The 23,086-nt window shown below is 39.4% G+C and overlaps 1 protein-coding gene across 11 annotated transcripts in view; it reads right to left on the bottom strand.

Annotated features, from left to right (window-relative positions):
- Positions 1–1,973: 1,973 nt before the first annotated feature.
- The window catches only part of Bbx (BBX, HMG-box containing), a 271,278-nt gene continuing 250,165 nt past the window's right edge, over positions 1,974–23,086 (bottom strand). For 7 of the 11 annotated variants that reach the window (XM_004643964.2, XM_004643965.2, XM_023704099.1 and 4 more), the window contains 5 exons: positions 22,124–22,213; positions 20,612–20,671; positions 13,608–13,802; positions 11,331–11,517; positions 1,974–7,291 (listed from right to left, as the gene is read on the bottom strand). In XM_004643964.2, coding sequence (XP_004644021.1) covers positions 7,204–7,291; positions 11,331–11,517; positions 13,608–13,802; positions 20,612–20,671; positions 22,124–22,213 — 620 coding nt within the window. In that variant the 3' untranslated portion in view covers positions 1,974–7,203. Of the gene's footprint in view, positions 7,292–11,330; positions 11,518–12,438; positions 12,872–13,607; positions 13,803–20,611; positions 20,672–22,123; positions 22,214–23,086 lie in introns of those variants that run through there. The other 4 variants (XM_023704103.1, XM_004643966.3, XM_023704105.1 and 1 more) reach the window with 4 other exon arrangements.

The following is a 23,086-nucleotide window of genomic DNA, read 5'->3' as shown; positions in this document are numbered from 1 at the left end:
ATTTTGTTTTTTATGTATTTTCTACAGGGTCTTACTACACAGACCAGACTTGTAGTGATCCAGTTTCCCAAGGGCTGGGATTACAGGCGCACACCACTATGCCCAGTCTCATTTGCCATCTCAGCATGTCCTAGGGGCAGGAGAGTTTTTACTAATATGATGCCCATCCCAGTTTTATTTTCAGTAATAGGGATATTCTCATTTAAAAGCTCAAGCTAAATAATGAAAATTTAACCTGAGTTTTTTAACCCATCGTCTCAATTTTTTTTTTTTTTTTTTGTATTTTAGGGAAGGGTCTACAGGGTGTTCAGGGTCTCACTACTAGAACCGACTTGTAGTGATCCACCTGTTTACAGCCTCCCAAGCGCTGGGATTACAGGCGCGCGCCACCACGCCCAGTGTCAATTGCTGTCTCAGTGCGCCTCAGGGGCAGGGCCAGCATGGCAGGCCTGGAGGTCGAACCCCTGGCCTCTGCACCTGCTTGCATGTCTTAATCCGTTGAGCTATTTGGCCAGCCCTTCTCAGATTACTTCTAAACATAAAGGCCCTTTCAAGTTTAGTTGAATATGCTTAGGAAACAAGCTGATTTTATAGTTGGCATACAAAATATAATCAATAATTAGCATCTAATGAGCATTACATTAGGGGCCCTGCATTCTTCATGTGCTCTTTTCAACTTCATGGTCATAGTATGAGTAAGTTCCACTACCAGTGTTGATGGAAGCATGAGTAGGGAAGTTAAAAACTCAATGGTTCCTTTCAATAAACCAATAGAAGTTAGTGTAGCTATCTTAGCTATCTTGTTAATAATTAAAAAAAAAATTGACCAATTTGCGTGCTTATATCTGGTAATCTGAACAACTACTTTGAAGATAACAATATGCAACATTAATAACTGTTGATTGCCTAACATCTTGTTTTGAAATTCTGTATTTTTATTTTCTTTAAATTAAAAAAAATTTAAAAAAAGACAAAGATTTCCATATTAAAAAAACCAAAACTCCATGGTAAAATGGGTGGAGCCAGGACTTGGAGCCAAGCCCGTTTGAATACAAACCAGATTGATAGCAATTATACTGCAAGCATCAGTAGTTTCCAAAGGCTTACAAAAAAGAACTTCATCTATGGATCAGAAACATAGATGTAGGAAATCTGAGGGCGGGATTTGGTTATGGTTTTAGTGATATAGCTTCCATAGTTTTGATACAGCTCAGGGCAAGATGGTCCACATCTCCTTCCCAAGCGGCATTCCAAAAGCTCTCCTCCCAAGATGCAAACAGAGGCCTACACTTATCTTCTTTCTTCTGTTGGAGTCAGCACCACACAAGTTAGGGAAAAGTAACCAAAACTTAAAAGACAATGGTAAATTTCAGACAAGCAGAGTGTTAGGGGACATTGTCCCTCAGTGTTCTGACATTGCTGAGATAGCTTACCTTTATTACTTTTCCTACTGTTTTTAATGGCTATAGTACATTGAAGGCACATACTCCATGGCTAGTAGTTTGAACATAAACAAATATATTTGAATAATATCTTTAAAATATTTCAAATTTTTATTAAATATTTTATTCAGTTTTAAGATCACAGTTAAAGTACTTTAGCATGTTATACACATGACTTACATGTGCAATTTTTAGAAATTTCAAATTAGGTATAAGATTTTGAAGAAAATGATATAAATGTGTATACTGACTCTTACTACACATACATCTAAGAAAGCAATATTCTGTTGTACCATTAAGTGGAAATCATTTATTACATGGCATGTTACACCAACTCTAAAGAGAACCAAGCCAATTTCTGAAAGAAAAAAACAAAAAGAGCGATTCAGTCATGCTGAAACTGTCAACAGACTTGAGACTTCCTGGTGGTCAAATGAAACTATGGTTAACCTGTAACATTTTAGTAAGCAATTCAAACCTATGAGAAAAGTTCGTAATCTAGAGCGTGGAATCTCAGGTGGCTTTTTTGGGGGGACAAATTCCTGAGAGCAAGAGACTTGTTTATAGTGAAATGAAAAACGCTGTCAAGCAAGTTACTGAGCTCTGGAGGTCTCAAGCCTTCCCTACCCTCGGTTCCGCTGCTCTTTCAGCCGAGGCACTAATGTGAGGGGACTTGAGCCCACCCCTGGAGGGCCGCAAAGAGAATCAGTAATAGTTCATGAAGCATGCTTATCTCTGTGATTCAGGTTAGCGCTTGTGAGGTAAGATTTGCATTACAGGTGAAAGGGCTTAGAGGCATTTGATCAGATCCTTGTTACTCAGTAACCAGTTCTGGCCCAAGTTATCAGGAAATCTTTGGAAGGAGTAATGCTCAGGATAACTAGCTCTGTGTAGAAAAATCAGTTTCAGGGCATGATTGCTTTTGACCACTGACTGACAAAAAACAACAACAAAGAAAACCAGTGGCCACACAACTTTTAACTACAAGGTTCCATCTCTCAACTTAGTATAAATGACACCACCAGAGATAACATTTGACCAGAAAAGTAAAGTTTTTTTTTTTAAAAGAAATGTATACTTATATATTTGAAAGCATAATACAGACAAGTGGGGTTGTGTAAATCAAATGTATACGTCTTGTGATTCACTCTTGTTTTTCTTTGTTCTGAAATGTCTGAAGATAATGTCCCCCATGAAAAGGACAAAGCCATTTAATTTGGAGCATAATAACCTTGATCACTTCCAAATTAAAAGAAAAGCAGTCCGTCAAACCCTGAATACTTCACCAGAAACATCTGGTAAGATGAAATGAAAAACTGCCTCTTCTTTTCATTATACATATGCTGTTAGTAAATCTACATAAAGTAGTTTATAAAATCCCCAAAATCAAATACAACAAAATTCAAATCTAAATCTTTGGGAATGCTTGTATAGACAAAAGCAACATCTAATTAACAATTAGTACACTTCGTATAAGGTGCAAAACAAGGACCTATGTGGAGAAAAGCTAAATTGTAATTTCCACCTAGCAGTTACTCTGAATACTTTATAGGTCAGATGTAATAATAGCATTTGCTTCTACTGCCCATTTTTAGCAATACACTGTTCTCACTGGAGAAAGCAGTGTGTAAAGTCAAAACACTGCAGTGGAAAATAGTGGCACTAAAGTAGAAGCAAAAAAAAAAGACAAAGTTTTGAAACAGGACTTACTGAAATTAACCTTGAAAGCCGAGGTAGCCCATTGGGATTGGCCTCACACGAGGGCTCTGGGGGGCAGTGCAATCAAAGCAAATCTCCTCACCAGCATCCCCTATGCCCCCATATTCCCTCCACACGTGACAACTCCTGGCCTTCCCGATTTCCTGGTCTCCGAGGCCGCGGTGACAACGCTTCTCCTCGTGTGGATGCTGTCTTCCAGCCTCCAGCTGCTGGTCTTCGGAACACTTATGATTCATACAGTAGTTCAGCAGGCAGCATGGTTCCACTGCTTCACATTAATGTCAAATGCCAAGCTTGGAACAGAGCTATTTAGTATTCCCCAACCCACCCCAGCCCACCCTATAAACAAAACATGTCATTCACTTTTCAGCTAACTCCTGTCTGTAGCAATTTATAATTTGCTTGAGAGTTTACATAGGTGCAAACACTTCCATACAATGGCCAAATACTGCAGAGTACAAATATATATATATTTGCTATTATATATATATATATATATATATATATATATATATATTAGCATCTGACTTAGTAAGACAATGACAGGGATTGAAGATGTTGGAGTCTAAACAAGCATACCACTTCAGATGCACCTTTTTGTTCACAGTGTCCCATCACTATTTTCTCCTCCAGCAATTGTAAATGGCAGGAACTAGATGGGAATTATTTCAGCATGGCTTTGGGAACTCACATAACAGAATTGCAATGGTACAATTTATCCTTCAAAAACGTTCAGTCAATGAAGAGTTTTGGCCTAAATCTGGGAACTAACCTAATTTTGGGACATGAATCTGTATTTCCAATCCTGCTGTGGGCCATTTTTCCTTTTCCCAATATCATATACAGTACCCATACAAACAAAAACTTCAAGGATGTCTTACAGTAATTTTTTCTTTTCACTCAGCTTCTTAGAGCTGCAGTTTCAGTTACTATAATATACTCTACACGCTTCAAAATTACATAGGAAATTCTCAGAATAACTAAATAAATAAAAAAGGCTTAAAGAAAATTGGAACAATACTACATCTCCATCCGAGATGAAATCTTCCACTTCTAGCATTGCAGAGAAGGGCTAGGAGAATTTTTTCCAACAGATTTATATACAGGTTTGAATCCAGAAGTTAAGGTTAAAAGCATAAATATTGATAATTTCAACTAAATTCAGAATGGTTTTAGAAAGATATGATACAACAATTTAGAATAAAACAAAGCAGAAGAGCATCGTATTTTGGTTTGTTTGAGCTATACATAAGGTGCAACATTGTTCTCCAGGATGCCAGGGGACAAATGTTAGTGTGGATGATGTTTGCCTGGCAGATTAAAATACACAATATAGCAACAGGATTTTCCAAACTAAGAAAGAAAAATGAAATGAAAATGATCATTGGAGGAGTGCTATATATTGGTTTGAAGTACTTGTGCTAACAAATGTTACCTGAAAATACCAACACTCCCTTCTCCAGCAGATTCAGGGCACGAGAAGCACTACTACTGAAATAGACTTCACTCAGAGAAATGACAGGGCATGTGCCTAAAGAACTATAAAGCTTTGCAGGATTTCTGCTACTCTCAGTGCCTAACTGCTTAAAAATTAAGCATTTCTACAAAAAGGTTTGTTTTAAAGTATCTGAAAACAGTCTTATCCAGGAAGATGCCCTCCCACCCACACCCCTGCCTAAGGGAAAAGCCACTGAGGTTTAGGAAAAGCAGATCAAGTAAGATATTAATCACATAGAAAAAAGTAATTTTTTTGTTTTGCTTCTTTTTAAAAAAAGGTCCCATGAATATACAGCAATCTCATAAGGAACTCTAGTGAAATGTAATCGGAGGACTGAAGGAGGGCGCTCTGGCAAAAATAGGTCTATTCTAACGTGTTCTCTAGAGTAACAAGTTAGTACCATTGTCAAGATGCATGTTCTGCACCGCACAATTGTTGTTGTTGGTTCCTTGTTTCTGTTTTTTTTTTTTAAAAATTGTTAATTATCATTTTAAAATCACTGCTAGCAAGTGGTCCAAAACTCCAACAGCCACCAACATCAGGACCCAGCAACTTTTACACATTCACTTTGTTGTACTGCAATTTAGAAAATATTAATAAAACAGCATCATAGTAAAAGTACACTAAAATCTGGGGCTGTTCGCTTGGTTTATTTCTAAGCGAATGGGATTAAGTTGTAACCACTGATTAACCTTTTACTAGTTCCTACTTCCTCCATCCTCACAATGAGTATGCATTTTTGAGGACATCACTTTGCTGCCCTCTTTTACCTACTTTTGGGAAAACAAACAAACAAACAAAACCCATCTCTATTATTTTTCAATTGTGTTAGTATGTTGTACATATTTTCCAGCACCGAAACTGAAGTAATATCTACAACCGTGAGAAGCTAAACCTGGTCAGTATTAATAGAGTCAATTTTATATGGCTATTAGGTCAAATTACAATTAGAAAAAAATCATCATTACAATTCAGTCAAGTATAAATAAGAAAGCTAGATAAAACCATGTAAACTGTCACCATTTAGAGATCTAATTCAAAAGCGTCAAACTTGAGCTAGCACTATCAAAACTCTGCCAGTTTGAAAACCATTAAAAATTATTGCTGGAATCTAATAATTAAAATTTGGTAGTTTGTGCTGTGATGCAAGAGTGGGGAAACACTTTGTGCTATGGAACAAATACCCTGTAAAATCTGTAGCCTCAGACTAATTTTGATTTATCACTTTGCATCTGTTGCTAGGAAACAAGACACTGTGAACGTCAGGTGGTTTAAGTCAATATGTTGAATGTTCTAAGCCAGTTAATCCACTTGGCACGGGCATACGTATGGTTGATTTTATGTTTAAAAGCAACAAAACACAAAAAGGAAACAGAGCCTTGCAGGTGGCTCTACAGCTGAGAGCCCCACCTCAGGCATACCTCCCTCGTCATTTACTCTATACTTTCTACTCAACACAAACTCGAAATGGCTCTAAAAACCTACAGTACCAACGAGGCTGTGCATAGCAACTGCAACCCGTCCAGTCTGTCTGTGATGGATGTGAAGGGTCCACAGCTCCACGTCCACAAGAAGTGAGTGTCTTCCATGTGTTCAGAATAGTGAAGTAATACTAAGGTCACTTCTGAATAATATTTTTGTCTTTTTTGTATGAAGGATCCATTGGTCACTTAGACCACTGTGTAAAAATAAAAGAATCCTCAAGGCATGAAAGCATCAGTAATCTGTAATCTGCAGGACTCTTCCCTGTCTGGGAAAATATTTGCCACAATTTGCCCCAAGCAAATTCTTCTTGGTCACTCAAGGCTAAGAAAAAAAAAAAAAATTCAGGTTGTAAGAATTGTAAGTTTTCTCTCTTTCTGTCTCTCTCTCCTTTTGCCAGCAAACTACCACTGTGGTGGCAAATATAAAAGTGCAGAATAAATGGACCACGAGGCCGAGCATACACCACTAACAATGGTACATCCGCCTGCCCATGTTGCTTGAGAGTCTCTGGAGCAGGCTTCTTAATATTTAATCTACAATATAAATGTAGGTATAACCTATTATATAAACCATCTTAGAACTTAAATCTCCATGTACAAAAAAGACTAAGAATATCTAATAATAACTAGTGCAGTGCGTCAGGTTTTTTTGTTTTGTTTTGTTTGTTTTGTTTTGTTTTGAAAGAATAACTAGGCAATATATGAAACTAGTTCCCCACTCTCTGGTTGGTAAAAGAGACGTTGGATGAGCTACAGTAAAGGCAGTCTTTTACCAAGATACCACCGTTTACCGTCGAAAGCCTTCAATGGAAAGCAAAGCTCCAGACTCATTCTGTTTCTGCTCAGTATCAGAAAGAACACCACCCTCAAAGATTCTGGGTTCCAAAAGAACAGGCTGGCCCAGGATGCTCACATCTGCTTCAAGTGAATCTGGGCCACGCAGGGCAACAAGCACTTGTGTGCAGTCTGTATTTTCCACCATTTGGACTCACAGCATCCCTTGGTAAAGACAAGGCTAGGGTAGTAGGTAAAGCACAATGTTTTACACTTAAAGGGCGCTTCACTGGTCAGCGCAAGAAATAAGTACGGGAGCCTGCGGCATTTCTTTTGGCTGTCCGTCATGTGTGAGTGGAGTTGTTCTCTGACCTCTGTAAAAAAAGAGGGAAAAAAATCACTTAACAGGGTATATTAGGGATAGAAGATGATGACAAAAGCTTTCCAGTATCTCATTTAACAGTGATTGCTACATATGTTGTTTAACTGCACTGGATTTGTCCTTAGAATTTTTCCTAAGATTTCTTTTCAATTTAAATTTCCATCATATAGTTCAACACTCTTTGGCCCTGAACAACCAATCACCTTCAGTTTTAGAGACGAATTTTGAAGCAGTCACAGATTTGGGAAAACTTCCTAAGAAACAGAAAACTTTCAATCACGAACTAAGGTCCTGGGACAAGCATCTTTATTTGATCCATTTGAAAAAGCACATTTCTTTCCTTGCTTTGCCCAAAAAGAAAATTGCCCTACAACCATTGGTAATCCCGAGCCTACCTGCTTGGTTTCCTCCCCGACCCCTAACCCCTCTCATATTTGGTAACCAGGGATCGAACTTGGGACCTTGGGACTGCCAAGCAGGGACTTAAGCTGCTGAGCTACTCCCAGGTCCCCTAGCATTATTTCTTATCATACATATATAATGCATCCATTTTAAAATTTAAGGCCAACCAGGGGTGCTGTCTGTATCTATAGTCCTAGCTATTGGGGAAGCTGAGAAAAAGGCTTGCAATTTGGAAGCCAGCCCTGGCAAGTTAGCAAGATCCTGTTTCAAAATTTTAAAAATGGGGCACAAATATAGCTCAAAGGCAGAGCATTTGCTTAGCATGTGTGAGGTCTTAGGTTTAATCCCAGTACTGCAAAAAACCAGCCAACCAAGACCAAAACTGAAAACTACAGGTCAACAAAAGCAATGTCTCCTTTTGTCTGATTAGTAATAACTAATACAAATTTATTTCACATTTATGAGAAAACTGTTCAAAATTCCTGGCAGTTACTATAGAGACAGGCCGGGGCACCTCCCTGACATGTGGGTACTGAGCCTCACCAATGTGCACACAGTGCTCTGCCCCTGCACTAGTCTGCGGTATGGTTGTGTGGAAAAGAGGGGAAACAGCCGAAGTGTTTCACCGGTTTGGCCCTTCAATCAGTACTTTTTTCCAGAGCTCATAGAACAAAAGGGATTATTTAAAGATTCACGTAGTATCTGCCCCATAACTATACCCAAGAGTTTCTTGAGGTACAAAAAAAAAAAAAAAAAATAGATAGATTAATGGTCACTGAATGATGCAAGATACTTAGGATTCCAAAAAAGGTTAGAACCAAACCACTGGATTAATCTGTTCATTCATGTGTATCAGCTGCAAGTACCAACTGATCAACATTCATGAAAGATGGAATGATAATGTTATTTTATACTTTTAAGATTATTTGATGTTAAAAGAGCCAAAATAATTTAATAAGTTTAACAAAGAAAAAAAGTAAAAAGTGAAAAGCATACTGTAAAAGACAAAACAAGAGGTGGACAGAAATTAGGGTAAAAATCCAGCTTCAAAATGGGTGTGTCTAGTCCCAGAGGAAGGTGGATGAGGTTCTTCATGACCTGTATTGCTAGTACTTGCTCAGGACCAAGTTCAAAGACCTCAGTTCAAACCCTGCCTCAGGCTAAGATTAGCTGTCTGCTCTCACAACTTAATTAATCATCTGCTCTATCATTTACACAGGATTAAGAAGACCCACCTGCAAGAGCTAAAGGATTATACTTAATGAACTTTCTTAAAAACTTCTAGTAAATAAAGATCCTCAAGGGCCAGGGAGATGGCTCAGTGGAATAAGCGCTTCCCTGGCAAGCGCAAGGGCCTGAGTTCAATCCCCGGTTCCGCAAATAAATAAATAAATAAATAAAGATCCTCTAAGAAAGATTTGTTCCAACTTCCCATTTCCTGCATTTGTAAAACTGTCTCCAGAATCTCAGCATAGGTTTAGATTAGATCTTATGTTAGCTTTTCCAAATACATCACTTGTCCTCTTGTACTTACTCTTAATTCCACAGGGCACCCTCTAAATCATGAACCTAGGTGATGTTCACATAATAACTAAGTGGGGTATAACTGCGTGAAACCTGGTAGGTCTGTTTTAATAAGGGCTACATTCACAATGAAAGCTCCCTGAAGTGATCTATAGTAAAGACATTAAAAACACTAACCACTTGTTAGGTTGATGGTAAAATTCTAGTATTCAATATTATCTTTCCAATGGGAAGAAAGGAATCCTTATGCACATCAGTTTTACTATGCCTGTGACCTAACTCAGGTAGACATACTTCAAGAATGGTCTCACTGCTTCATTTACTTCACTGGTTCTTCTGTTGCTGTTACATCTTACCCGCTGATGTAACAGGCAGCTTTCTGTAAGAAAGCTGGGATCTGAAGAACAAAACCAGCGCTTTACTTTTAAAATAAACAGGAAGGAGACAGGCACATGAAGAAATAACCACCACCCAGTGTGGCCGCTGGTCTTGGGAAGTAAGTCCACACAAGTTGGGCAGCAGGAGGCACACACCAAGAGAAGAGGACCAGGCTTAGAGCAGGGAGGAGCAGCAGCGGTTCAGTGAGAAGATGAAGCACAAAGGCAAGAGCTTGGTCTGGAGAGGACTGCAGTGCTGGCGTGGGCCTGAGGGTGAGGGAGTGTGATGGGCAGCAGGCAAGGCACGGGCAGGAGCCCAGTAAGGTGCTTACTGGAGGGAAGATGTGACAGCAGTCATGTTTAGAGTGCCAGTGGGCAATGACAGTGACTACGTGGTGTGGTGGCCTTTTCAGAGCCTGTCCTATGATCCTCTGAATTCTTATGCTACCTCTTCTTTGCACAATTCACAGTAACATTCAAGGAACTACTCCCAATTATCTTTCCAGGTGTTTGTTTTCTATATGCTATTATAAAATACTCCCCAAGAGAAGTACTATCTTCCTCAGAGACCAGCAGACTTTAACAATCTCTGTTAGCATTCACTTGTTAATAACAGGGCCTTGCAGGGTACCTCTGAGGAAGAATTTGACTTCTTGGGATATCTAGAGGGATCTGTGGGGAAGCACTGGGAGTAAACAAAGCTCTCACGGAGGCCTCTAGGTTCTCTGGGATGCCAAGGAGGAGCAGAAGCCCTCCAGGCCGCTGCCTGAGTTGAACAAGGTTTCAAGGGCTTTTATAGGAGAAGGGAAGTCTAACAGAGGAACTCACTCACAGGGCAACCCACTTTGAATAAAGTAGAAAACACCCCAATTTACAAATGGCCCTTCTTGCTTCCCAGAGATTCCATTATACAGCAGAACATCCAATTATACACTTAGAACTTAATATACTTTCTGTAGGGTGTCATTGAGCTCAAGGGTTTTCCAATTATGATCTCATCTGATCCTTACAACTTTGTAATTTTTTAAAGGAATCGCATGATGCTTAATGGAAGATGAGAAAACAGAGGTGCAGAGCAATACATCACTTTGTAACAAATCACAGAGAGTTGAAACACAAAATCTAGGCCTGCTGCCTGCCATGAATCAGATGCCGGGAAACTTCTTCGCCTGCACCACACTGTTCTGACAGCTGGTACCGCCCTGCCACTGGCACCAGCCTCGGTTGGGGGCGTCCCCCACGTGTGAGCACGGGGCTGTCAGTCACCCCCATGCCATCTCTATGAAATGCGTGCCACCTACTTGTTTTTATAAATGAAAAAGCTGAGGTAAGGTACAGAAGTTAATGATATGCTTAAGATATTTGATTTTCAGCTAACTGATCTAGGAGTAAGCCCATTTCTGATATTACACTTAACAGTCGGAGAATGCTACCTTCTTACTGTCACGTTTTTTAAAGAATGCAAATTAAGATTATATTTTATATAATCTTTTATATAATCTTTGTTTTATATTAAGATAATATTTTCAAAAATAAGACTTAGTTGGCTCCATTTCCTTAAAATTTCCCACACTGTTCACCAGCACTTAAACTTTTCTAACATCTCATATAAATAATAATCTTGAGCAAAGTCTGAACCTCAATACATTAAGCACAATGCCAAAAGTCACGTCAGAAGGATGGCTATGCTTTCTATGTTGCCTTCCGCGCCCAGGCTCTGCCACTGACCTGCGCACATTTTCCATGGCTGCCACCTCGGCCAGTGCAGCGAGGCTAAAGAACGCAGACACAGCAGGCATTTCGGGAGTGCTGCTCCGCCTCGCCTCCACCTCCGCGGTGCGCGCACACTCATCACTGCAGGCTGCCTCGCGCGCTCCAGGGAGGCTCCGCGGCAGTTGCTCCTTTGGTTTGTCATCTTGAACAGAAGAGAAATCCATCACCAGAGGATCACTCTGCTTTCCAGGGAAGGAATGCTGAGAAAACCCTAGGTTAGACAATGTGAAAAGAGCTAGCATTCTTTACCGTGCTTTCTGCTACCCAGCAAATACTAAGGCTTTCACAAAAGTCTTCTTCTATAATAGCGAAGCATTTCTATTAAGCTTGATTGTAACTCACAACTACGGTCAGCACTGTGCTTGGAGCGGAGCCACGGAGAAGCTGCGTGTTATCCCAGGTCAAAGAAAGGCTAGTCTTGAGGGAAGAAGCAATAACGATCCCTGGCCAAAATACAGCCCAAGGTACTTTCTGCAGGTGTGCCCTGCCAAACCCAAGTGACATTCCTCATGAATCTTTATGAAGCTGTCGCAGGCGCTAACGTAGCAAATGGATATTTTGTATTCTGTGATACAAACACGTAGGATGGACTGGTTGTCAGATTAACCAAGCCTAATACAATCCCATGTTGTTTTGTTCTGAAGATCTACTTGGCAAGAAGACAAACGGGTCTCTGGTATTTGTGAACAGGTGAATGAAATGCTTTACACTTTTTTTTTTTTCAGAACCGGGGATTGAACTCAGGCCCTTGCGCTTGCCAGGGAAGCGCTTATTCCACTGAGCCATCTCCCTGGCCCCTTGAAATGCTATATAAATATACCTGCTGGAAATGACAATGCTTTCTTTGTTATTCAGACATGAAGTGAAGGGAGAATTCTTATTATGGGTTTCAAATTTTTTTATTTATTATTTTTAAATTTTATTTTAAACAGTAAAAACAAAAACAAAAGCAAAAACAAATAGCAAAAACAAAGACAGAAACAGCGTAACATACAATACATATGGTACAGAATTTCAAAACAAGAATAGAAAATTAACAATGGTTGCTATATTACGTATTTTTACCCTGTATCTGTTAACCTGAGCAACAGATCTGATGATAAAAATACGTAATTAAAATATTTTAAATATAGAAAACAAGTGATAAAAGATGTGAATGTCATATATTGGGACATAAAAGTGGCACGTGCTTTTCTACATAAAATGATTATTTTCTAGCATATTTAATTCTTGCTGCCAGTGGAAATGAATGAGAATATAAATGAACAAGGATATGACAATCTACAAAATAAAAGTCACCAAACAGAATCCAGATTGGAAAGGAAAGGAGGGAGAGGCCTGTTGAATTGAATTAAGCAAAAGGACATCAAGATTTGAGTTCTCATTCTACTTCTATGTAGTTGAATTGTATCCAGACACAAAATTCCTCTTCTTTTGAGTTTCATCTCTTACATAATGGTACAATTCAGGATCTTTAATATGCTTTACGGTTTTAGCTATATATGCAAAGTATAAGAAAAAGTACACAAAATTAATTTTCTTCTAATTCTAACTTGGCAAACAACCCATGTCCTGTGAACACCTGAATTAACCCCTACCACATAATGTTAAATGCTGGAGGTGCTGATAGGTAACAGCTAGAGCTCGTCACCCCAAAATGCTTTTGTGGGGAGTGTTTAGTATCCCTCATTGCCTTATCTCTTACACAGGACTCTTAGGGAAATTCCGTCATGAAGAAAGCCCACCGGAAATAACAAGCAGGCTACTCACGCCATACTATTTGGTTACATTAGAGCGGAGAACTCACGAATCCAGACAGTCATGAGGTCCCACGGTAGCAGTCCACATCTGCTTTGCAAAAAGTGCTGGATGCACTTGAAGGTTCCTTAATCCACTGCTCCCAACACCTGATAATCTAGTTTATAATGGCATGAATAGCAAACCACGGAGTAACAGATTTATCAAGTATCTTTAAAAGTCTGGGCTCTTCTAGAAATTTACTTAAGACTATTTTGTGCAGAGAAAAAGAAGCTGAGGACTCTAAAATTATCTTTCCTTTCTAGAAAGTCAGATATGCTCTTGAAAAAATATCTATGATTTTAAAACATGGCATACCCCATGTTTGGAAGTCTCTAGAAAGCTACAGAACAGACCCATTGTTGAATAAGGAACAAAGCTTGTAATCATTCACTGGTCAAATGGTCATCTCTGCCGAAAGCTCCCTCTTCTTACCCAAAGTACCTCCTGCTGGTGATACCCGGCCATCCGCTGTTCTGACAAGGTGCGTGATCTTGGTTTTCCTTGCTTTTCTCTTTTGGCTGCCCACCAGAGGTTCTTGCATTGTTGGTTCTGGAGTGTTGGGAATGGATAGGGCATTTTTAACCTTATAAGCAGGCTCTGTGGTGTTTTTGTCTTCAGAAAATATGGCTGAAACAGGACAAACCACATATCATTACACACAAAAATACAAGCACCAACATTGCTTTTGAAAGAAGACATTTCTATAGAACCCATGTGACTGGATGACTGACATACAGAATTTTCAAAATGTTGACAGAAATATGAAATGAAATGTTCCCGTAATTTGCTAACTACTTATCTGTATTGCTTTGGTAACTTATATGCAGAGGATTAATACTTTCTCTCTTTCAATACTCCTTAAGTCTTCAGACACTGTGGATTGGTAGGGAGGATGATGAGCACAAATCTGAGAGAGCTATGATACACACTAACAGACCATGAGTCCTGCCTGCAACCAGGGTACCGGTCTAAGAACTTTCTGGCTAGTGAATCTGGATTAAGATGGTATAAGAAGTTTTGTTTCTTCTAGAACAATAAGATTAAACACTGCTTCTAAATTTATATCGATTCCAGGGACATCTGCTTGCCAGCACCAGGTTGGACTGATCAGAAAGGAAATCATGGGGTCTGACCTCCTTTTACGCTTTATGACTGCTCAAAAAAGACAGGCCAGACATTGGGGAAATCAACACACACACGAGACGCTCCCATTCACTGAACGCCAGGCCAAGGCAACGTACTTTGTGAGATAGCTTAATGAAGTTTTACATACTGGTATGGCTCACAGATAAAGTAGTTCTACCTAGTCTAGCTGTAAAACCAACCAATTAGTTAACAGCATACTTTTGTTTGATACAGGGGTTTGCTATGCTGTGTAGTGCAGTTGGACCATGAACTCATGGCACTCCTCTGGCCTTAGCCTCCTGAGTGCTGTACACTCTTGCAGGTGTGCACCACTATACCTGGCTATTGGCACAAACTTTTATCCTGAATTACTTCATCAAGAGTAAGAAACTAAAAAAAAAAAAAAAAAAGGTGGGGGCCGGGGAGATAGCTCAGTAGAATAAGCACTTGCCTAGCAAGCACAAGGGCCTGAGTTCAATCCCTGATTCCACCAAAAAAGAAAAAGAAAAAAGAAACTTGCCATGATTAGTTTTATATCTGGTTTAAATATAGTGGGAATGTCTGTGTCTTATTTCCTTAGGACTTCATCCTCCTACCAATTTAATTTAAAAGAAAATTGGGCCAGCAAGATAGCTTAGTAGACTAAGCCACCTGCTTTGGCAAGCGCAGGGACCAGGGTTTGATCCCCAGTCCTGCATGCCATGCCAACCCTGCCCCCAGGACACGCTGAGCCAGCAACCGAGTCTGGGTATGGCACAGCATGCCTATAATCTCAGTGCTGGGGAGGTTGAAAACAGGAGGAGCATTATGAGTCTGAGCTGCATAGTGAGACCCTGTACCAAATACATAAATGGGAAAAAAAAGAAAATTATATGGGTATGAGTGTAATACACATTTATGAGAATATACATGTAGTCAGTTTTCATGATTGAAACTGCCCTCCCCCAAGTGGCTAGAGGGTTTTAGGCAGGGAAAAGAAACATTTTTTTATGTTTTTAAAAATCTCTTTGGACAGGCATGGAAATCATTCTTGACAAATAAGAGGGATATGTAGATTGGAAAATCAAAGTCTGACAAACTCCAAGCACACTAAACCTGAAGGAAAACTGAAGATACTGGTCTCAAGGTGGATCTGGAGGCAGACACTGGCTATACATACAGAGCTAAAACAAGAGGGAGTAAAAACAGAGCAACTACAGGTGTGAAAAATACAGTGTTTGGAGTATGTACTTCTGTAAACCTCACTTGAAAATTTTAATCTCTCTGCTGGGTTTCGGTATATACACAGGAAAGAAGGGCTGTGAATTAATATTTTGTTCTGGAAGTCATGGCACCTTGTTGTGGAACGATGCCTAGAAAGAAAAGGCTGGTCGCAGCCTTTACCCCCTAAAACACATGGGAAATAATGTCAATTTTATAAAAAGGAGGTATGGAAAACAGAAATCATACCATGATTTGTGGCTTAGTGTTATCTCAGTATTGTACAATAGATGGCTGTGTAGAGACAGACTTAAGATAATAATTATTTAGAAAAAACTTAAACTATTTGGCTATGTGTCCAAATACCATTTTCAAGTAAGTAATCAAAATCAGGAAAAGGGCTTGCTTTAAGTTACAGATTTATATCCAGGTCAGAAAGATCTACCACACGATGAAGTAATTTTGGTTATGTCATTTACTTAGTCTTACATTTACTCTTTGATATTTAGCTTAACACAGGCCAAGAGATAACACATATTAAGATTTTTAAAATTTGAAATTCAATCAAAGCTTCAAGCAAAATAAAAGACAATTTGGTTATGAACATTCCAAAGAAGTTTCATGACTCTACATTAGCCTTAAAATTCAAAGTGTCCTATGAACATAAAGATGTCAAAATCTGAATTTATGATGAACATTTTATTGCATATTCAGAAGCTTTGACATTTCTAGTTTCTTTTCCAGATCAAACAGTTGTCTCCTGTGATCACAGAGGCAGTCTTGCTCAGCTCCTGAGTATGATTACTGTTCACACCACAGATCTCTGTTCCAAAAAGAGTATTAGCTTTTCCTCTTTTCTGCCTTCTCTTTCCAGAAAAATCCATGACTGTGGAAGAAAGGTATAGCAGGGTTCTGAAGCTGAAGAGAACTACATCAGAAAAATGGTTTTATAGAAAAAAACAGACAAGAAAGTAAAAGAAAGACATGAATACCAGGAAGGGCAAACAAAACATTGGGGACGATGACTGAGTCTATGCAGCGACTATGGGAAGAGAAAAGCGCAGCCACGCAGAATGAAGTTCCACTCTTAACTTTGTAATTTATTAACTTTAGGACTACAGGTCTCAGTTTCTTCATGCAAAAATGGAGATTGAAATAATTAGTTCTAAGGTACCACTCAGCCCCAAAACAAGGCAGGTTGGCCACAGGGTCAATCCTCCTGGCCTGGGAAAAAGCAAGCCTCCAGTCAGGAGGGAACATTATTCCTTTAACTATCATGGTGTTTGTTTTGTTTTAACTGGTGAGCTTTCAAATAGTTTCATATCTATTCAATGTTTGTTCCTTTTCTAGTTTCTTCCTGATGCAAAGGCAGCCTGGGACTTAGGAAAACCCAGAAATCAGCAGATAAGGAGCCAGGTGGTCAAAGATCAGGTGGCAGGGCGAAAGATAAAAATACAACCAAGCCAAAGACACCTGTATGTTGGGACTCAGGAGAAGATAGAATCAGGATACAGGTCACATGGAAGATACAAAAAGAATACACTAGAATTACTAATGAGTCATCTCTAGTGAGGTGATGTCACTTATCCAGAAGGTTCCTCTAAACTATTATGATTCATATTTGAAAAAGGTACCAAAAGTAAGAAATATGGCCCTGCTCCATGCTTTGACCCAGAAGTCAATCCCTGCACTTTATGGTCTTATTAGCTGGCTTAGAACAGTTGTTGGGGTCAGTCCAAGGAGAAACCTAAAACTAAGAACTGGGCTAGGCTTGTAAGACTGATTTATCTTGTGGGAAAGAAGCCTGTGACAAAGCACAAGGTCTGAGCTGAATGACAATGCCAAAGCAAAGGGAAGGCCAGGTGGTGTGAGAAGATAGGAGATGCAAAACCTCTCCCTTACCCCATGGAAATGTGAGAAAAGTTTTCTCATCCAAGAAATTAGCCATTTCTCTTTTGGCTTTACATCAAACACACAAAACTACTCAAGCACTATGGACGGAGCCCACAGGGCTACTTCCTACATTCAACAATCGCCATACCACACTTGGAGCACATCATCGGAGGGTGATAATGTGTGCTCACTTCTGGATCTACATTAGGAATGTGGCAATAAGAGACTTTGCTGTTTTCCAAACTCTACCCCCAAACATGGAGTAAATTTTGCAGGGGGACGCAGCGGTGCACTCAGAATGTACCCTGGAATGCCACTAGAATTATGACTTCACTTTTCAATGGGGGGGGGGTGGTGGTGGTGTTCAAATGTGCAATGAAACTGTGACAGCCAGATCTGAAATCCCATGGCCTTTGGTTGATCTCTCCTGAGCTAAAACAGCCAGCAGTCAGATGCTAAAAGGAACAAAGAGCAACGAATCAAAATCAGCCTTATCTATGGGCCTGGGAGATTTTGCTGATGATACATAGCAAATATTTCAAACTTGAGATGAGATCAAGTTAGACTGGACACTGGATGCTTGAAAATTAAACATATAAACAAGTCTCCCAGTAAACCTCATCACATTTACATACTGAAACAAACAAAAACTATCTAATGAAGATGCCTAGTATGAGGCTTTTAGCTTTTTTGGGGGTAAGATACCATATATATTTTCAACATTTAAACCAAATGAAAGCTAAAAGTCTATAAACATTCCTGCGACATTTGAAAACTGTATCGGCTAAAGAGATTCAGTGGTGAGAATTCTGTTTTCTTCCCTTTTGCTTATATTGATCACACTTCAATTTCTGTGTGTTGGAGGTTAGTAACTGCTCCTTAATTCAATGGGGCTGATAGTAGAATGAAATTAAAATATACAAACAAATATGCATATATATGAAAGTCCCTGTAAATTATAAAATAATACTAAATATTATCATGTCATCATCATTAAAATGTGATCAGAAATACCTAGCTTAAACATGAGCAAATTATACTATATCATATGTCTCAGCTTAGCAGAAAAAGTTTTACCTTTAATACTAGGCCACAGGGAATGGAAGTGTTTTACCAGTTTGAATTTTGAAAACATAGAGAACAATACTTGAAACAAATTAAAAGCTTCAAATTTAAGCTTCAGGTATATTGCTAAGCATCTACAGACCTCTGGTATTTTTGCAGACAAGAAATGCAAGGGCATTCATAGACAGGATGCTATAGGGGAGGCAGAGTGAGCTTTAAATCACCCACTTTAACAGAAGTAGAAATAGCTGCACAGTCTTGATTTAATCAACATTTCTATTACCAACGCTAGCTACAAACAATTCCTATCTAACCTTTGTGAAGGATAGCTCATACGTGTTATTCTGTATTATGTTTCATTTTCTGTCCTTGTGTATTTATACTCTCAGCAAAGTTGTCATAAACAGTGAGATGGCCATGGGTGACAAGGAGGACATAGAGGGTGGCCTAGAAAGTTCACTGCGCATACAGTTCCCACCTGAATAGGCAAATGCTGGGGATCGTATGAAAATAAATAAAGAAGGTCACTTACTAGTAATTTTTTGATAATCATATTGATTCCTTTTTATCCTGGCCACATAAAATGAGTTTATACTCTATAAATAAAAGCCATGCATTTTTCAGTACATCTTCTGCAAAGTCTTTTTCCAGATATATTAATAACATTTATAACTAAACATCACCAATAATAATTCCATTTCTATTCAACTTTTAGGACTACTTCTAAGATGCAAACTTGATTTACCTTTCTTTCGTCGAAAGGCAGAGAACTAGGGCTGCAGAATATGGTGTTCCTAATAGTATATAACCCACTCAAGTTACCACAGTAACAAGAACACTGAGTGCTGGAGGGGAAATGGAATTTTCAATTTATGTATTGCTGCAGCTCATCATTCAATCCCTGCACAAATGAGCCACACACGCACTTATCATAAATGTGGAGAGTAAATCCTGGGCAGGTTAAACAACTTATTCTACTGAAAAATGCTAATTAGCGGTGGATCCGAGAGCCCAGGTCTCCTAATTTGTAGGCAAGTGCTCTTTCTATCACACCGTGTATGTTCTGGCTTCAGTGATTAAAAACCAAAAAGTATTTAGAGTGGCATCATTTCAAGTAGGGGATGTGGTCTTAAGTACCTTTAGATTTCTCTGGCAGTTCATCAGTTATGGAACCTGTGCAGAATGTGTTTGTAAAATACACAAGTGCTAATATTTCAATTTGGAAGTGTTAGGATTTAATGTTGGGAACACCACAATTTAAATTTTCTGTTTTCCTGTGCTTACGAAGAAATAACATGCCACAGAGGCTGTGAATGTGAAATAGCAGGTTGGAAAACAGACATATTCTTAGCATTTTCTGTAAAAGTAAAAAAAAAAAATACTGCTGGCATTTTCTGTAAAAATAAGACCATGTAAATGTAGATATAGCTGATATGAACTGTGTCACATGTGATTAATACTAATTTAAAACTTTTTGAAACTATCTTAAAATATATTTCCAATAAGTAACTGAGACCAAATATATATATTTTCTCTTCCTTTCCAGTTAGGAAACAAAGAGTACATTTTGGAGACAAGAGATGTAGAACTGGTCATTAATTTTTCTTTCTGGGTATAACTAAATCAAGGGGGTCCACACTGATGAATGCTACTATTCCTTTCAGTTTCCAAATGAAGTACCTTCCAATGAAGCACTATGAAAATGTTCAGGTCTTTTAAGATATCTATAGTGAAAAAGAATAGAACAATGGCAAGAAAGGAAGGAAGGCCCCTTAACAATCAGAGACAGTAGCACTCACTATGGTTACATAGAGCACAAATAAATACAACTGGTTAATAGTGGATTTTCCTTTTGCTGTACATATCCCTGCCGGCAGATCAGCAGGCCTCTGTGTGCCCGCTCCGACTCCACACATGGCATTGTCTGCGTGGAGCAATGCAGCTGTGGTGCTGACACATTTGGTTATGATGAGCTTGGCTCGATCAGTAATGTGATGCAAGGGTCCAGAGCCTTTAAGAACTTAAACACCATGTGGCCCTCCGTCTCACCTATGGCAGGAGTCCTCAAAACACTAGATTTGATTCAACCAAAAATATCTGATTATGAACAACTTTTGCCTTTTATACACAAAACATATATTGCTTCTTTTTACCTTCTGTAGGGTGAATGGCATCCAAGAACAGTTGCTTGTTTGACCATTTATCCCCACTTCCTAAAAATAATGACAGAAAGGAAAGTAAGACTCTGTATACATAAAAACAACAGAACATACAAAATGACTTAACTGTGAAACTTCACATCAATGAAACAATTTTATTTCAATTACTTTATTCTCAAAATTCCATTTGCCAACCAAAGTAATGATGCTGTACAGGAAATAGATAAAAATAAATGTTTGCTTTTTATGAAATATACTGTCAGGATAATTTCTGTGATTTTAGTCAAGATAATTTGTCTTTGAGACATGGGTTCACTATGCAGTTCAGGCTGGCCTTGAACTCACTTTGTAACCCAGGCTGCCTCAAACTTGCAGTGATCCTCCTGCCTCGGCCTCCCTGTGTCAGGATTACAGGTGTGTACCACCATGCATGGCTTTAGTCAAGGTAGTCTGAAGATCAGTAAAAGGCAAATGAACAAAGTGAACATTCTACCTAAAGAATAATGGTTCTTTACTACAAATACTGGAAAAATAATATCAACCTATTAAAAAAGAAGCTAAAGCAGAGGTGAAGGTGCAAATTAAAGGCTACAAATAGGAGCACATGGGCACACACACCTACCTAAGCAGGCAGTTACATTTAAAGCCTCACTCAAGAAAAACGAACTGCTTTATATCTCGCCATGCAGGCAGGGTGCCACCGGGCATCACATGAGTAGGCTTGTGGTAGTCACGACACTGACATGCAAGGAGACTCTCAAGTCGGCTCAAGCTCCACGGCACAGGGCTACACGGGCAAGCTTCCTCTTGTATGTGAAAGCAAAGAGCCCTGAACTATGAGCAGCAAGAGATCCTACGATGAACCCCAAAGAGGTTTGAGGCCCCATTAAGATCATCACAATGAAAGATGCCCAGAGTGAAGGAGGGGTAGAGCGCCCTTCTGATTCTAATGCTGAAAATACCAGTGATGTGGCGGGAGGAAGCAGGCAGAAGAGTCCAACTAACAGAGGTACACAGATGGGTGAAAACAGGTGAGTTCGACCGAGTAGGGCAACATCTGTAAGAATCCACAAGTATCAAAGAAAGTACAGAAATATTGGGACTTTCACATGAAAATGGAACTGGTACGAATTCAGGAAGTAGAAAAATGTAGCCATCATATGAAAGGCTGCAAAATATAAGAAAAACAAGAGCAGGCAAAGAAAATAAAGGCAAAAAGGTCCAGAAGATTAAAATACAAAATGTATGAAAACATAGATGAGAGGAAGCCATTATGGGACTCCTATGGAACTCTGAGCATGTGTGGGCCTGAGCAGGAATCCATGGGAAAGGGATGTGCAGTCAGCCGCAGAGTCCACAAAGGATGGACGTGCTCACATGAGGAGCCGAGGGCACGAAGCAGGCACAGGCGGGGCAAGACAGGCAGTGCGCGGAAGCATCACTCAAAGACTAGTTCGCAATGGAGGCGACCAAGAAGCCTGAATGGCGGATGGAAGGCACTGATACCTTTTTCTGGAGCATTAGGCTTCTCCTTTTTGTGCTTATATTTGCTGACAATTTTGTGGAATAAGTTCTTTTTCTGAGACTGGAAAGGACCTACAGACAATATTAATATAAGTATTTTAAATTTCTGATGTTTTCCAAAATAATGTGTTTTTAAGCAATTATACCCTCCCCCCTCCCGTGGAATAAGCAAATATTGAACTGCATCCTGGTGCTTTACCCCATTCTTTAAGTTATTTTAAGCCCAAGAAGATTCTCCTTGGAAAATGCTGGGTAGAAGCCTTCACAGGGACTGGGACTACTCAGGCAGAAACTGCAGTTTTAGTGAATAAAAACAGACTGCAACCAATGATGGCAGAGTGGCAACTGCCTGGCACAGGCAAAAGGTTTCACTTTACACTCCTAATATCATGAAGCAATGGATGGCAGTGTGCACGTCATCGCTTCTACAATTGTGACTTTCACAGTAAGAACAGCACTTTCAGGATAACGGCTGACCTGACAGCATAGGTGTCTGAGGCGATCACTGGTAGATAAAAGTGATTTTTAAAACAAAAATAGTTGTTAAAAAACATTTTTCTGGATAGGAGAGGGAGACATTTCAGATTCTATCTCACTTATCTTGAGATAAACACAGACAGGGGTTTCTCAGTTTAAGAGAAATACCCACAGTAGTGTTTACCTCCCCAAGCAGGCTGCTTCCTACATGGTGTGGATATTCCTATGTGAATAATGTTAAACCGGAAAGTGTTTCCTCCTGTGTAAATGGGGATCCCTGCAGTGCCTCACTCACAGCGCTGGTGCAGCAATTCAAAGTCAGACACAGCACCTGGGCCCTGCCACATCTCCCGCCCACCACCCTCAGCACTACCATCTGCCTGTGGCAATGAGCTGCCCCTAGCCTCCCTCTAGTGAGCTGTTCCATCCATGCTACAAACATTTCTCCCAAATTCAAGGAGAAGACTT

The sequence above is a fragment of the Octodon degus genome, unplaced genomic scaffold, assembly GCF_000260255.1.
Source record: "Octodon degus isolate 3935 unplaced genomic scaffold, OctDeg1.0 scaffold00187, whole genome shotgun sequence".
Lineage (NCBI taxonomy): Eukaryota > Metazoa > Chordata > Mammalia > Rodentia > Octodontidae > Octodon > Octodon degus.
This window is presented reverse-complemented; position numbering and strand designations above follow the sequence as displayed.